The 15,541-nt window shown below is 59.5% G+C and overlaps 1 protein-coding gene across 1 annotated transcript; it reads left to right on the plus strand.

Moving 5' to 3' along the window:
* The first annotated feature begins 1,941 nt into the window (after window positions 1–1,941).
* MSANTD1 (Myb/SANT DNA binding domain containing 1) lies at window positions 1,942–15,283 on the plus strand. Its single transcript, XM_004772241.3, has 4 exons — window positions 1,942–3,899; window positions 6,955–7,219; window positions 10,761–11,036; window positions 13,383–15,283. Exons 1-4 carry the CDS (start codon window positions 3,884–3,886, stop codon window positions 13,621–13,623), a joined length of 798 nt encoding a protein of 265 aa, XP_004772298.1. The 5' UTR covers window positions 1,942–3,883; the 3' UTR covers window positions 13,624–15,283.
* The last annotated feature ends 258 nt before the right edge of the window (window positions 15,284–15,541 follow it).

Genomic DNA, 15,541 nt, shown 5'->3' on the forward strand with positions numbered 1-15,541 from the left:
CTGAGCAGGATCGGAAGGGAACCTTAATGGAAAGTAGGTCACCATTGTTCCCGCCCCCGCTGGCCTCCCATTTCTTGACCTGCCATTTCCCATAAAAAGCCTGGTGGGATGTTTGTAAGTGCGAGGAAAGTGTGCCCCCATCCCCACCCGCCCCATTACCTCCACGGCCCTGAGATGGGAGCACCGCGGGCCACGTGCTCTTCCTGCTGAGGTGTTGACATTGTAGGCGGTAGCACTGTGAATGGGAGGTTTGGAGCTGTTCCCCCTAGGAGCCATATCACTGGGCTCACCTGTAGGCGTCCCCATCTTCCCTTGTTTGTCACCGACCCGAGATCGTCATCTCTTAAGGGGGTCTGGAGCCCGGCTCTGGCCATGGGCGACGACCCACACTGGGCTGTGTGCTCAGAGATGGACAGGAATTGGCGAGCGCAGTTCTTAGCCATGGAGAGCAGATACGTGTGTGCCTGCGCAGACCTGTGATTGTATGTATGTCTCCGTATGCAAATGTGCAAGGCTACCCAGGATGGCTGAGGCAGTTCTCAGAATTCGGCTTTTCTTAGCTGGCCACGTGGAGTTGGTTGCATGGCTGAGACATCTAGGAACCGTGTCATTGCTCGTTAAAATCCTGAGAAAAGGGTTTGCCTTTCCAGCTCTCTGCACAAGGAATTAAAACTCTATCAAGTTCCTAGAAGTCTGTGGCAAGCAGCAGTCATCAATCCAGATGTTGTTGAAAATGCTAATTTGGCAGGTCTATTTGCAGTGGGGGAGTTGTTTTCCTGCTGACCCTTTGAACACAGACTTGAATGAAACCAGGGCGATGTCCTTCTGCATGCCTTCCCCAGAAACGTGCCTCCCCTCCCTGCTGCCCCACTGTGGGCTGCCAGTGCCCGCATCTCCTGCCCTGTCCTATTTTTGCCAGCAAATGGATCCGGAGGATGAATGAAGCTGACCCTTCCAGACACCCCAAATGTAGCATCAGAAGGCCCTGCCTCTTAGAGGACCCCCACCGCACCCAGGCCCCCCCTCCATTGCAGATGTCACTTCCAAGGCCCCAGGGCCCCAGGGCAGCTTCTCCCGGGGAGCTGCAACGAGCCCTTGTTGTGAGTTCTTTTGGAACAGACTCTGACGAAGCTTTCTTCGGTGGGGGTGGGGGGTGTCTCTGGTATTGTGGGGAGTGGAGTTCAGATACTGTGAGCACCTTCCCAGTCCTCACTTTCCATTGTGTCCTTCCCTCTGCAGTGAGCCCTTGAAGCCATGTCTCCCGGTCAGGGTGACTGTGGGGTGGTTCTTTGTGGGGGGCAGGGGGCAGCAGCAGGTGACCTGCCTTGCTGGAGAGCTCAGGAGGGCTATGCTGCTGCTGCTGGCCTGGAAGATTCAGGGGTCACTTTCCCCTGTGCACCCGTCACCTTCAATGCAGTCAAAGGAACCCCCTCCCCTCCCCCGAGTGCTTCTGGGAACACCTGGCCCTGTACAGTCCCTGCTGTTTCCCGGTGCAAACTGGGTGGTGACCACTGGTGCTGGAGGATCGTGGCTGTCATGGATGCAGGTGGTTGAGCTCCGAGCTGAGCGGGGGCCCCCTGTCCACGCTCGCCGCTATGCGCTACGGTGCGGTCCCAGTTAGCGGGCTGTGCGCGCTATGGTGCGGTGCCAGTCCGCGGGCTCTGCACTCCTGCCATGCCACCACCACCATCCCCCCAACATGGGGAGCCAGCAAGGCTGTGAGGGGCACGTCCCGGAGCCCTGACCTGGACCTGACTGTCCGCTTCCAAGAAGAGAGAGAAGGACTGACATGCGATATGTATTTAAATTTTTTTAAACTGCTGCAAACGTTGTGTATCTGAATTAAAGGGAAATAACACCACATGCTGCTGTGCGAAGCATGCTTGCTCCTGGAGAACCCCCGCCAGGGACGCTGGCCTGCACCCGGGGTGAGGGAGCGGGCTGGGTGCGGGTTGGCCGGGTGTGTCCAAGAGGGCCCCACAGATATGAGCCACTTGGGACGTTGCAATCTGGCCATCCCAGGGCCACGTGGCTTGGGCATTGTATCCGGCTCCATGTGTGTCCCGCCCTACGGGGTCATCAGAGCTGGCGCAGGGCTGGAGCCCTCATGTGGTCTGGGATCTGGCCGCTGAGCTCTCTTCAGGGCCCTGTTGGCAACCAAGCTCCTGGCCTGCCTATTTGCACTTCGAAGTCTTCGCCTCGGAAGACCTCACAGGTCCCCAAAGTCTTGCCTACTCCCCTGAATGGGGAGCTGCACTTCTTAATTCTGGGTGGGCCCCTGCTCGGGAGCCGTGACAGTGGGTGTTGTAATCTTGGGGTGCAGCTGTCCTACCTCCAGCCTGCACTGACCACAACCCCAGGTGGCAGACTGATCTGGCAGGGTACTGTGTCTATGTTCACTCCTGTCCCGTTCACTCCTGTGGCCCCGCATCCTGCACCACAGTGGGTTCCACACAGGCAACACAGGCAACTTAGTCCCTGCCCTCAGGGTGGCAGTGTGGCCAAATGCACAGATCTCCCCAGGCTCTGTGGCAGCCCCACACACTGCCTTGCCCTGCACTGGGACCATGCTGGAGCACTGGGCAGCAGGTGCTGGCTGCTCATTCCAACGGCCTACACATTTGATGGGGCGACTTCAGCTCCCTAGATCTGACTGCTCAGTGATCCAGTTCCAAGGCCTCTGACAGGCCCTATGAGCTTCCAAGACTCTCTCCCCCTTCCTGGTCCAAGCACAGACAGCCAGACACTGCCTGGGGCACCTGAGCACACCTGGCCTACTGTTTTTTCCAGAAAGCAGGGTCCCAGAGCCTCTGGTTTGAGTGGCTTTGCTGTTGCCCACACCCCTGTAGCAGAGGCGCCCTCCTCTGAGCCTCTGGAACTCTGCCGGGCATGGTGGAAGCATCTGGCCTCGCCCCCCAGGCAGCCTGGTGGAATACAACACCGTGGGAGGAAGCATTCCACCTGGGCCACTGGGCGCAGATGTGGTCCTGCTTTGTGACATCCCCACGACTCCTCTTGGAAAGCCATGAGCACGTTTCCTGCAGTTTCCAATGATCTAGGCTTCAACAGCCCGGCCCCTGTCTGCCTGGATGGCACTTCCCCACCAGCCTCTCAAGCAGGAAACCTGGAGGCCACTCCCAATGACCTGCTTCTTGCTGGCCATGTCCTTTAGGGAGCCTGGGGTTCCCAGGCCAAGGGGCACTTGGGATGTGGGTGGGCCAAGGGGAGCCACTGGTGCAGGGTTGGGGCCTGCCCACCAAGGCAGAGGGCTGACAGGTAAGGGTCTGGGCCCCCCAGGGATGTAGGGAAAAGGGCAATGGTGCTAGCCTGGGGAGCTGGGCCTGCAGCACCCTGCCACCCCCACCACACACACAGCATACCCACCCCACAGTGCTGGGCCGCAGCTTGGAGCTTCCTCCCACTGTGAGCTGGGCCATCTGAGGCAATCATTGCCCCCTTCCAGTGGGACAGCGCCCACCTTCTGGCCCTGCCCTCCAGGGCTCAACCCTGCCACCCCCATGCCACCCCCGCCCCCCACCATACTTTGCCACATTCCTTGAGCTTCCCTGCATTTGCCCAGGACAGTGTGTTTCCACTGCTGAACTCACCTGCCCACTGTAATGGGCTTGGCTTGTAGGTGTCTGCTCTTGGTAGGCGCCAGAGGCTTCTTGTGGGCACACCTGCTTCCTACCCTGGGCCTGCCTGGCTGGGCCCCCAGCATGTGGAGTAACTCCTACCAAGCAACAGTTCACAGGGCCCACAGCCGTATGGCCACACGGGTGCCCTGGCTTCCCACTGAGGCTTGACCACCCTTCTTCCTGCAGGTGCTGCCGGATGCCCAGCCCCTGGCCCTCTGCTTCCCCATCCCTCAGAGACTGAGGCCATGCAGCTGTGCCAAGGTATGAAGCCCCTCCCAATACAGGACAGACAGGGCCCCCCCCCCACCTAGCCAAGGCTGTGCTTGAAGGCCCACCTGAGCACTCCCCTCTTTGGGGGCTTCCAGTGCCCCCTGAAGCCCAAAAAGACAGTTGGACTCCAGCCTCTTGCTGGGACCCCTCTGGACGCACTGGCTGGAGGGAAAGCAGGACACGCCAACCCCTCTTCAAGGGCCCCTGTTTGCTGGAGCACTGAGCACAGTGATGCCTGTGTGCCGGCGGCTGCCCCTCAGCAGCAATGGGACCAGCTAGCCTGCAGGCTGGGGGCCTCGGGGCAACAGCTTCCTGACGTGGCTTCACTGTCTCCAGCCAGGCCAGCTTGCTTGTCTCTGTCCTCTTCAGTGCTCTTCTGGCCTCTCCCTTGGGCCCCCACCCCTATCTCAGGAGGTGCCTGGAGGCAGCCCCGCTCAGCCCTGGGAGCCATGGGGGAAAGCCTTCGAGGGAGGTAGCGCTGAAAGCCTTTGCCTGAGCACTGGGGGCTTCCTGGAGGGTTCAGCAGCCCTGAGCCTTCCTGGAGGGTGCTGCCTGGGCAGGTAGCTGTGTCCCTGTGACCCCAGGTGACCCCGGCGGCCCGGAGAGGAAGAAGCTCCTACAGGGAGCGGATGGCAGGGCTAGGCCTTGAACCAAGAACCCGCTGAAGGTGGGGCAGAGGCTCCTCTGTGCCTACACACGTGCCCCTCCTGCCCTTCCACCTGACAGTTCCCCATTCCAACCTCAGCTCTCGGGTGCGAGGTCTGAGGAGGACTTCTGTTAACCGTGGTAATGCCTGGACTTCAGGAGTCCCTCCCCCCCGGTTCAGGCCACCGCCAGAACCCCACAAATGCCAAGCAGCCTCATTGATGGCCCATGGATGCCAGAGCCTGGCTGGGCGCCTATGCCTGGGGGATGGGGCTGGGGCCTGTCCAGCAGGTGCGGCAGGCCCCTGCACATAAGCCACTGGGGTTTTACCTTTTAATTTTGAATGTTGGAGCCTTTAGGTGGCGCTTTTTCTCCATAATCCCCATGGGTTCTGTGGCCTTGGTCTCCTGCCTTGGGGGACCCCAGGGAGCACCTCAGCCCACCCCCTGCCTGGCTTTCAAGCCCACATTTACTCCCACCCCCCCCCACTCCTCCAGGGATGGTCACACTGTCTCCCTGCCGGCTCCCCTTTGTGCTCCTGCAAGTGGGCCTTGCTGCCAATGTGAGCCTGGTTCTTTCCCTCAGCACCCTCTGCCTTCCTGGTGAGCCAGGCCCCTGGTGAGCACCCCTGTGTTGCCATGCAGAGCTCACTTTTGTCCTGCGGTGTGCCCTCCCAGCCCCGCTGATGTTGGCAATCTGTGGCCCCGGCCCTCAAGACATCAGGATGAGCCTTTGTCAAGCCCTGGTGGAGACCTGCTGAGGGATGGTGAGGGTCCCATGGCCAAGGACCCCAGCCATGGCCAGTAGCCACCTTATCAGCACTGGGGGGCCTCCCAGGAGACCCCAGGAAATGCTGGGGAAATTGGCCAGGCACACAGCAGTTTGCACTGGCTATGTCCTGTGTGCCTTGCCCAGGACCATGGGCACATAGGAAGGGTAACAGGTGTTTTTTACTTGGAGCCTGCCAGCCTGGGCTCCTTCAAGAGACAACACAGTAAGGGGTCAGATGCAGTTCCAAGCCAGCCCCTTACCCACAGGCTGACTTCACCTCTCCACCCCTTGGGCTTTTCATGGGTAAAATGGGGATAACCATGAGGATCAAAGTGGGAGATATTATCTATAGCTCTTAAAACAGTGCCCAGGATCCAGAGAATACTCAAATTATTATGTTCTCACTTTTGCAAGTATTCTTAATCCAGGATCACACAGCTAGAGTAGAAAATAAAATGGCCTGGCTTGATGTAGATCCAATTGTCATGAGGGAAAAAGGGAAGAAAGACCAAAACCAAGTAGGAAGACTACAGAGAGGAGGTGATGTCAGAATAGGGCTTTGAAGAATGAGTAGGAGTTTGCCAGTAAGTCCAAAAGCCAAGTCTAGGTAATCTTGGGAAGGGAAGGGCTACCTGAGATTGGTCCCTTTGTTTGCTCATGTAGTTACCCAGCAAGACTTTAGCAAACCCTTTTCCGTGAGGTACTGGGGCTGCAAGGCGCACGCCACCCACTGGGCGGAAGCAGGTCAAGAGCAGATGGCGCTGAGCAGGATGAGGTTAGGGCTGTGCTGGAGCTGCCCAGGATGGGACGGACAGATAGACACAGCCACCTGCTGCCTACCACTCCCTGGCCTTGAGAACTGCCCTGACTTCTCTGCTCACCCCACATCACCAGTCCCACCTTCACGGAGGGAGACAGGCCATCCTGCCTGGGCTGGCCTTGGTGCATTTCCCATAATGAAGTGGGAGTGCGTTGGCCAGGGGCACGCTGGGTGTGGAGCATGTTGTAGGTAGGCGAGGGTCAGTGTGTGTGTGTGTGTGTGTGTGTGTGTGTGTTGCCGCGGGTCCCCAGTGGCTTCTGCTCCTCTATGTCTCCCCTAGGCATCCGCCTTGCTGCCCATCCTCCTCTCCGTCTCTGCATCTCCCTCTTCATTTGCCCCGGGCCCTCATTTTGTCCCTCCCTGACTCCCCCCATCGTGGGCCCTTCCTGGGTCCCTGGCCTGTGTGAGTGGGGCAGGGCGGGGCGGGGGGCCGTGGCCTGGTCCCCAGTCCCCGAGTCCAGGGAGCCCACTGCACGCCAGGCTCCCGACGGGCCGGGCTGGGAGGCGGGGCCGGCGCCGGGCAGCCCGATTTGGGTCTGGCCCGCTTGCTGCAATATTGATGGCCCGTCAGGGCAGCCCTGATTCCTGCGCTTTCAGTTAAAAGGTTTCTGTTGTTGTAGCTTATGCAGTTGCTCTGTTGCTATGGAAACGTGACATCAAAATGACGTTTCCCGTTTAAAAGCTTTTAACTAAATTCCTGCCTGTCAGATGTAGGCCCCATTTTGAGAGCTGAGCTGCCTTCCAGGAGTGGGGCTCCCGCCCTGGTGTGCAGGCCACGGGCCGCCTGAGTGCCCTCTTTTAACCCCGCAGGTGCCTCCAGCATGGCGGCGGCTGAAGTACCAGGCTACCTGGTATCCCCGCAGACGGAGAAGCACCGGCGCGCCCGCAACTGGACGGACGCCGAGATGCGCGGCCTCATGCTCGTCTGGGAGGAGTTCTTCGAGGAGCTGAAGCAGACCAAGCGCAACGCCAAGGTGTATGAGAAGATGGCCAGCAAGCTGCTGGAGATGACGGGGGAGCGCCGGCTGGGCGAGGAGATCAAGATCAAAATCACCAACATGACCTTCCAGTACAGGTGGGCTCTAAGCGCCGCGTGCCTGCACGCCCCACGCCCCGCGCCCCGCGCCCCAGCCCCGCACTGGCCCAGCCCTGGCCCCGCATCAGCGGGCTGCCACCGGCCCCTCGGAGCTGAGTCAGGAAGGCCCTGTGTGGGCAGAGCCTGGCCGCAACACGGGGCCTGCATGAACTGCTGCCTTCTGTCGCCGAGGTGGGGAAGCTGAGGCCCAGCAAGATGGGCAGTTGCCTGGCGGCACCCCACCCGAGGCCCCTGCCCAAGCCACCCACAGGCAGTTCCCACTTGGTGAGAGTGCATGCTGGTCGTCCAGGCATGGCTCGGCTAAGCAGGGAAACTGAGGCCAGGGGCGAGAAGGAGGCTCCACTCCCAGGCCTGTAGATCTCGCCTGGTGCTCACACTCTGTCCTTTCCAGCAGCCACCAAGCCCAGCTGTGAGCACAGCCAGCATGGTCCATGATTGGTGAGCCAGGTGTGTTGTTGGGCTGATGCTGGGGTACCCAGCAGGCCCCCACTCGTGGAAAGGGCCTTATTTGTGGAAAGAAGCCGTGGGGATCCAGGCCTGGCCCCACATCTTCCTCTACCCTTCCTGCTGTGGTCACCTTGCCCTGGCAGTCTGAGGGAGGCTGCTGGGTTGGGGCTGTGGACAGGGTTCCCAGGTGGGTGCACTCTGGCACCCCGTGGGGAGACAGCCCCGGGGCCACAGGCCCAGCACCTCAGGGGTGGGGGTGGGATCCAGGCCTGTCTGCAGACAGTCACTGTGTGCAGAGGGTCCTGGGCATGGCCAGGGTCACAGGTGTGGACTGGGTCATGGCCGTGGCAAGGGTCATGGGCAGGGCTAGGGTTGTGGTCAGGCCAGGGTCCTACTGGGGGAAAGGTTGCCCCAGAGCTAGGGGCTGTGAGGGGAACTAGCAGCAGAGAGAGTGGGGGGGGGTCTTAGGGCATACTGGCAGAGGTAGACCTGTCAGTGTCCCTGAGAGGGGTGCTGTCCCCGGAGCACATGCAGGTACCCAGCAGCTCCCAGCTCCAGTGTCCTCCTGCTGCTCCTAGGGACTGCTGTGAGCAGAGGGCAGAGGTGTTGTCAGGGCTGGGTGTAGACAGGGCCTGCAGGCTTGCCCTGGGCACCTTGAGGGGATCTGCCCTACCAACAGTAGACAGGGGGCCACCCCTTGCCCCTCCTGGCCTGCAGCTCCCAGCCCGTCTGGGGCCTGGGGTGCATGCAGAGGCTTCCCAGGGCCTCTGAAATCCAGTTGCCCATTTTCAGTTGTTAACTTTTCATGGCCCTTGAAGGAGTAGTTCCAGAATGTGGACCTGCCGGAAGGCCCATCTCCACCTGCAGCCCCAGCTCCCAGGCAGGCCCAGGGGCCAGAAATGAGGCAGCCATAAGGGCCTGAAGGCCTCAGTCACAACATAAACAATGTTGAGTTCCAGCTACCAGCTTGAGGGCTGAGTTGTCCGTAGACATGTGTGTCCCCATCCCCCCCTCCTCCATGCACACGACGCACCCCTCTATGCCTCGTTGGGGGGGGGGTTGCCCATCTGACTCACAAATTCATGGGCTCTGATTGGTGTCTGGCCGAGTTATTAATTATTTATCCTGAGAGCCTTCTGCAGAGTCCCAGGGGAGGTGTTGTATTCCATTCCTGGAGGTGGGGGCTGTGGGCCAAGGAGGCCATAGGAGAGGAGGAGGGTGCAGCAGAGCTGGGGCCTGGGCCCTCCAGTGGGACTCCATTCCAGATGCTGCTGGGGGTAAGGGCTCCATTCCAGATGCTGTTGGGGGTAAGGGGCTTCCCATTCCCTGAGGGGGAAACTGAGGCCTAGAGCGGAGGAGGGACTTGCCCAAGCCTTTATCAGGCTGATGCTTTCATTGATTGACTAGTTCTTTATCTCCTTCCTCCCATCCACACCCAGAAAGCCACCCACAGCAGTCTTTTCTTATTTTTTCACTGTAGCTCTTTACATATTAAGGTTGTCAAGGTAAGGAAGCCTGAGTAGCTGCATACCTTGGAGGATGGTTCCTTGGAATACCTTTCCGGATTCTTCTGTGTCAGAGGCAGGCCTTCCTTCATTTCTCCAATGAGTAGCCTGGCCCATGGTCAGAACAAGCACAGGGGGGCCTCCGGAGGGGCTGGAGGGGAGCCTAGGCAGAGGCTGGAAGTGGACCCCAGGCACAGTCCTTTACTTCCTGCACCTGGAATCTGTGTAGGCCTCCAGGGTGATGGGTAGTCCTGGGGTCAGGAGACGAAGCAGCCATGCCTTTCCCTCTGTGGCCTGTGCCTGGCTTTCTGCTGAGGACATTCTGCTCAGTGGATGCTGTTCCTAAGGCCACCTCCTGCCGTGGCTGGCCTTGCTTACTGCCCTGAGCCACAGACCCCCATGCTGTCCAGGTGGGTCCATTTGCTGAATGGTCAGCTCAGTATTTTCAGTGACCAGTGTGACCAGGGGCCCATGCTGGCAGGAACCCCACATCAGGAGGCAGGAGCCATCCGGCCACAAGGGTTTCTGTAGCTTGAGGGCCTCCCTACTTGGGAGGGCCACAGACTAATGCTGGGTCAGATGGGGCAGACAACAACTCCCCCACCCCCAAATTGTGGCCTCCTTCCAGGCCTGGCCAGGGCCACCCAGGTTTCCTGTAGTTGGGTCTCCCTTCCCTGAGCTCCCAGAATTTAGCCAAGGCGCAGGGACCTACAAGGTCTGTCTGCAGGGAAGAGCAGGATGCAGGGCTGGGTGGGTGCCCAGCTCACAATAGGCAGAGCTGTGCTGTGCATACCCTTGGCCCCTGAGTCTAAGTAGGAATGGGGGATTTCAGGCCCAGCCCTGCTGCCTCCTGGTACTTTCAGTCAGGAATGTTATCTAGTCGATTTGCTATTTGCCAGAACTGGGCAATGTCTTATTAAATTCTTGTGAAAACCTTGTGAGGAGTTTACTCTGCTCATGCCCATTTTACTGATGTGAAAATGGAGGCTCAGAGAGGTTAATGAACCTGTCTAAGGTCACACAGCAAAGTGGTGGAGATGAGCCACAGCTCAGGTCTGTTGGACACTGAAGCCTGCATTCTTTACTCTGTGGATCTCGCTTCTCAGGCATTCTCTTTAGAAAAACACACTCCTTCTATCATGTCTTACATTTGCTTTATATGATAGTTATCACAAGATTTTATTCCTGTGTTTGAATGATGTATTTTATTATTGCTGGTTAACTTAAAAGCAGGATTTGTTCCTTGTAGGGAGTTTAGAAATTACAGACCAGCAAGGACAGAAATAGTACAGCACAGCCCTGGGCCCCGGCGCTCACAGACGACCTTACTCATGTTTGGGGTGCGTGAGTCTAGTGCCCACCATGGGATAGGTCCCCAGCCTGACTTCTTTCCCTGTCTCATGTCACCTTGGCCCTGGAGCCTGGCCAGTTTTTCTGGGGAGGCTGTCTGGCCAAGAGTGGTTCCCTGGGGCCCCAGTGCCCCCAAGCACCCCTCAGCCGAGGGCCAGGTGGAACAGGCCGGGAGCAGCTCCGTTTCTCACCCTTGGCTCTTGTGTCTCTCGTTTCAGGAAATTAAAATGCATGACAGATAGCGAGTCCGTCCCGCCCGACTGGCCCTATTACCTAGCCATTGATAGGATTCTGGCCAAAGTCCCCGAGTCCTGTGATGGCAAACTGCCGGATGGCCAGCAGCCGGGGCCCTCCACGTCCCAGACCGAGGCGTCCCTGTCGCCGTCTGCTAAGTCCACCCCTCTGTACTTACCGTATAACCAGTGCTCCTACGAAGGCCGCTTCCAAGACGATCGCTCCGACAGCTCCTCCAGCTTACTGTCCCTTAAGTTCAGGTAGTGTGTGTCTTCCTTCCCTGCCTCCACCTCCAGCAGGGCCAGGAGCCCGGCGGCCAGAGAGGGGGCTGGGAGAGGAGAGGGGCGGCGGCTCTGGGGCGGTGGCATCCTCTGCCATCCCTGGCTGGCTGCCAAGGCCTAGGTGGTATGCAAGGGCGCCCAGGACAGGGAGGCCGCAGATAGGGGGCCTCAGACAGGGGCCCTCAGACGGGGAGCCTTAGATGGGGGTGCCACAGATGGGGGGCCTCAGACGGGGGACCTCAGGGGGTGCCTCAGAGGGGGGACCTCAGATAGGGGACCTCAGATGAGGGCCACAGATGGGGGTGCTGCAGACAGGGGGCCTCAGATGGGGAGCCTTAGATGGGGGTGCCACAGATGGGGGGCCTCACACGGGGGACCTCAGGGGGTGCCTCAGAGGGGGGACCTCAGATAGGGGACCTCAGATGAGGGCCACAGATGTGGTGCTGCAGATAGGGGGCCTTAGACAGGGGGCCTCAGACGGGGGACCTCAGATGGGGGCCTCAGATGGGGGCCTTCAAACGGGGGCCACAGATGGGGGTACTGCAGACGGAGTGCCACAGATGGGGCACCTCAGAAGGAGGCCTCAGACGGGGGGGCCTCAGAATGGGGGCCACAGACGGGGGGCCTCAGGTGAGGGCCCTCAGACGGGGAGCCTCAGACGGAGGGCCTCAGACAGGGAGCCTCAGATGGGGAGGAGCTCAGACGGCGGACTTCAGACTGGGGGGGGGGTGCTCAGCTGGGGGGCCTTAGATGGGGGGGGTGGAGCTCAGACAGGGGCCTCCAATGGGAGGCCTCAGAGTGGGGAAGCTCAGATGGGGGCGCTGCAGACAGGGGGCGTCAGACGGGGAAGCCTCAGAGAAGGAGGTTTTGGACAGGCTGGTCAGACTGGGAGGCAGGAGATACTGAAGTTCAGGCTGTCATGTCCATAGTCCGGGTTTGTCTCCTGGCTCCTTCACTTTCTAGCTGTGTGGAAAGTCCTTGACCTCTCTGGGCCTCAGTCTCCTTCTGTAAAATGGGGATAAATCAGCACTTAGTCTGAGGATGGCTGGGAGTGTCACGAGAGAGAAGGGTGGGGTTTGGCACACGGAGGAAGACCAAGTGCTCCCCGACCAGCCCCCCAGTTTCTGGCTCCTGGGCTCCCCATCACCCCCAGCAGACCCTGACCTGGGGTCTTCCTCCTTCCTGCCCTGGCAAGGCTGGCTGGGAGGGGAATTGGGCTAAGCCCCTAGAACATGCTCCTCAGCTGAGACCAGTGGGCATACCTGTCCCCTCTGCTGTCCTTCATAAACATCCTGCTTGGCCAGCACCAGCTGCATGAACCTGCCCTCGGGAGGCCCACAGACAGGTGCATAGAAAGCATCGCTCCGGGGTGTGGAGGCCTGGGGAACCAGAGGAACATTTGGGGCCTGCTTTCAGGGGTGACTAGGAGGGAGTTGACTGGTTGGGGAAGAGAAGGCACAGAGCAGATTTGAGTGTGGCCCTGTTTCTTCCTCAGCCATGGGCTGTAGGTCTGTCAGATGGGGGTGAGATGAGGAGGGTCTTGGGGAGTGTGAAATCTGGGGCTGCCACTCCTTTTGTCTGGCACCCCTTCCTTGCAGTGGGTTTCTCAGCAAAGACCCCAAACAAAAATGCCTTTGTGATGGCCAGATGGAATCAGCTGGAAACTTGAGGGTTATGGCCAGGTGTTTCCATGGGCTGACCCAGTTCCCAGATCCACAGCTGCCCCCAGGCACCACACCAGGGCTGGGGCAAGGGAGCTGCTGTCCTGCCTCTGAGGTTGGCTGGGGCGCTGCTCTGCTTCAAAGCACAGGGCCCAGAGAAGGGGACTGGCCAAAGCCTTGGGGGGTCTGGTGGGAGGTGGCTTGTTAGACCGGGGTGCTCATTGCCCCCCATCAGAGAGCACAGGGCCCAGCTACAGCACCCGCTGCCTTCACCTCCCTGGAACCGCCAGAGGTTCCAGTCCCCATGGGAGAAGCCACAGCACCCCTGTCTACCCAGTCCTTCTCATCTCTCCCCTGGTGTGGCCACTGCCCTCCCTTCCACCGAGCCCCACACCAGGCCTGTGCCCCCCCAACCCGGTCTGTGGGTTTGGGGCTGCTCCTGTGGCAAGGTGTGCCCCGTCCAGCCAGGCTATGGGGGTTTGGATGTCCCTGGGACCCAGGTCACTGGACTGCCTCGGGTCCCACAGGGTGGCGGTGCGCACAGTCCCTCCTCGCCGGCTGCCCGGGGCCACCACGGGGTAGGGGTGGGGCGGTGCTGGGCACGTCAGACAGGCGGAGCTATGAGCCTGCGGCCCGCCATCCCCACGCAGCACTGTCCTTCCAGGTCGGATGAGCGGCCCGTGAAGAAGCGCAAGGTGCAGAGCGGCCACTTGCAGAAGAAGAAGCTGCGGCTGTTGGAGGCCATGCTGGAGGAGCAGCGGAGGCTGAGCCGCGCCGTGGAGGAGACGTGCCGCGAGGTGCGCCGCGTGCTGGACCAGCAGAACCTGCTGCAGGTGCAGAGCCTCCAGCTGCAGGAGCGCATGATGAGCCTGCTGGAGAAGATGATTGCTAAGTCCAGCGCATAGGGCCGGTGACACCGTGTGGGCCATCTGTGCCAGGCCGGGGCCCGGGGTCGGAACGGACGGCCTTCCGCTCACCCTGGGCTGCTCTGGGGAAGGGAGGCCGCGACTGCCAGTCTCACTCCAGCCGGGTACTTCAGAAGAACTCCTGGCGTCTGTCCTCCAACACCGTCACCATCAGTGGTACTTGCAGTGGCTTTTGATACTCACTGTGTGATTTCTTGTGACTCCCTGGAAGCAGAACTCACGTTCTCAGCTCACAGGTTGATCAGTTCCAAACACGAACATCAACAGGGACAGGCCGGTGACAGCTTCAGGCCTGGAGCAGAAACCCTCCCGTAGGGGAGACGGCGGTCTCGTCTGACCCTGGGCCAAAGCCCAGAGAGCCCGCCGCCCTCACCTCAGAGCGCTGGGTCCTCCGAAGGCCTCCCCATGAGGACACTAACAGAACAAGGCCAGGTGACCATGTTTCAGTTCTCTGGGCCCAGGGAGGTGGCACCGATGAGACAGAGACCTGGCCTCATGCACTCACACTCTGGTTGGGGAGGCAGCTGAGCAAGGAGGGCAAAGTCATGATAGCAGGCTGTGGTCGGCGCCGCACGAGGAGGGAAGAGCAAGGACGAGAAGGGACAAGCTCACCTCCCCGCCTCTATTCTGTCACCAGGAGGAAAACCTTTCCAGACTATTTTCTGCTGGCTTCCTCCTAAGTCTTGTTGGCCACTGGGGCTTTGGTTTCCCAGCTGCCAGGGATGCAGGGCTCCCTGCCTGGGACTGGCATATTGCTGCCCACACAGCAGGGTTCTGAGACGACCGGGCTGGTGACTTGGTTTGACTTACGATCCAGGAAAGCGCCTTCCGGGTGAAGGCAGATGTCCTGCCAGGAGTCCTTCCCAGCCATCTTGGTGTGATAGCAGCCAGCTCATCTGATGCTGCTGTGGTCGCCCAGGGGGTATGAGGCCACCCCAGGCCTGGCTGCAGTGGGCAAGAGACTAGGCAGCCATGGAGCCCAGAGGGGCCAGATGCCCCCCAGCTCAGCCACCTTGGGGACCCCCCTGGCACACACACCAGGGACTCCAGCCACACTGCTTTGGGACCAAAGGCAGTAGTGCAGTGAAGGTGTGACCAGTGGTTCTGCTGAAGTGTGAACTTGTCAATTTCTGCCAAAATAGCCAGTGTCCCACCAAGGCCAGTCTTGGCTAGCAGCGCATCTGTGAACCTGTGCTGGGGAGGTAGGCACAGGACAAGCCTCAGCAACCGCTGCAACGGAGACCTCAGGGGCATCGTGTGCTGCCGACATGAGCTGGGGGCTGGTTTCAGGCTGTGCCTGAGCATCACCTAGGTGGCAACAGACTGCGGCTGTGCATGACCGTCCTGGAGCTCCTGGGGCCGTGGCCGTGGCCGTGGCGCACCAGTGTTCCCATAGCTGCGGAAGGCTGCGGGCACATGTGTTATGTAGCATTTCTGCCTTTGTACTTAGGGGTCATTTGCACTGTTTTATTTTCCCAGCTGTCTCACTGAGCATGGAGTCCATGCTCACTCTCTCCATGTCTCGCTGAATTGGTGCTGCCACATGCTCCATTGGGCTGGAGCAGGGCAGGCGCAATCTGGCGGAGGTCAGTAGTGCAACTGCCCATGTTTCTCCCTCCATAAACTGTATCTGTCGCAAGTCTCTGATTTCTTCTGTAGTTACAGAAGGATGTTGTGTGGGGGGGATGTGGCCATATTGGTAAACGCTAAGCTATTTGATAAGATCCAGCAAGACCGTCTGTTAATACCAAAAACTGAAATCAGGAACCAGACAAACATGCATCCTTTCACCTTTATTATTATTTAACGTTGGCATTTTTAGCTAATGCATTAAGACAAACAAAAAAAAAAGCGGGATAAAAGAAATGAAAATTACCTTTATTTTCAGATGATATTT

This window comes from Mustela putorius, unplaced genomic scaffold (genome assembly GCF_011764305.1).
Source record: "Mustela putorius furo isolate JIRA1106 unplaced genomic scaffold, ASM1176430v1.1 tig00000083_pilon_pilon_pilon, whole genome shotgun sequence".
Taxonomy (NCBI): Eukaryota; Metazoa; Chordata; class Mammalia; order Carnivora; family Mustelidae; genus Mustela; species Mustela putorius.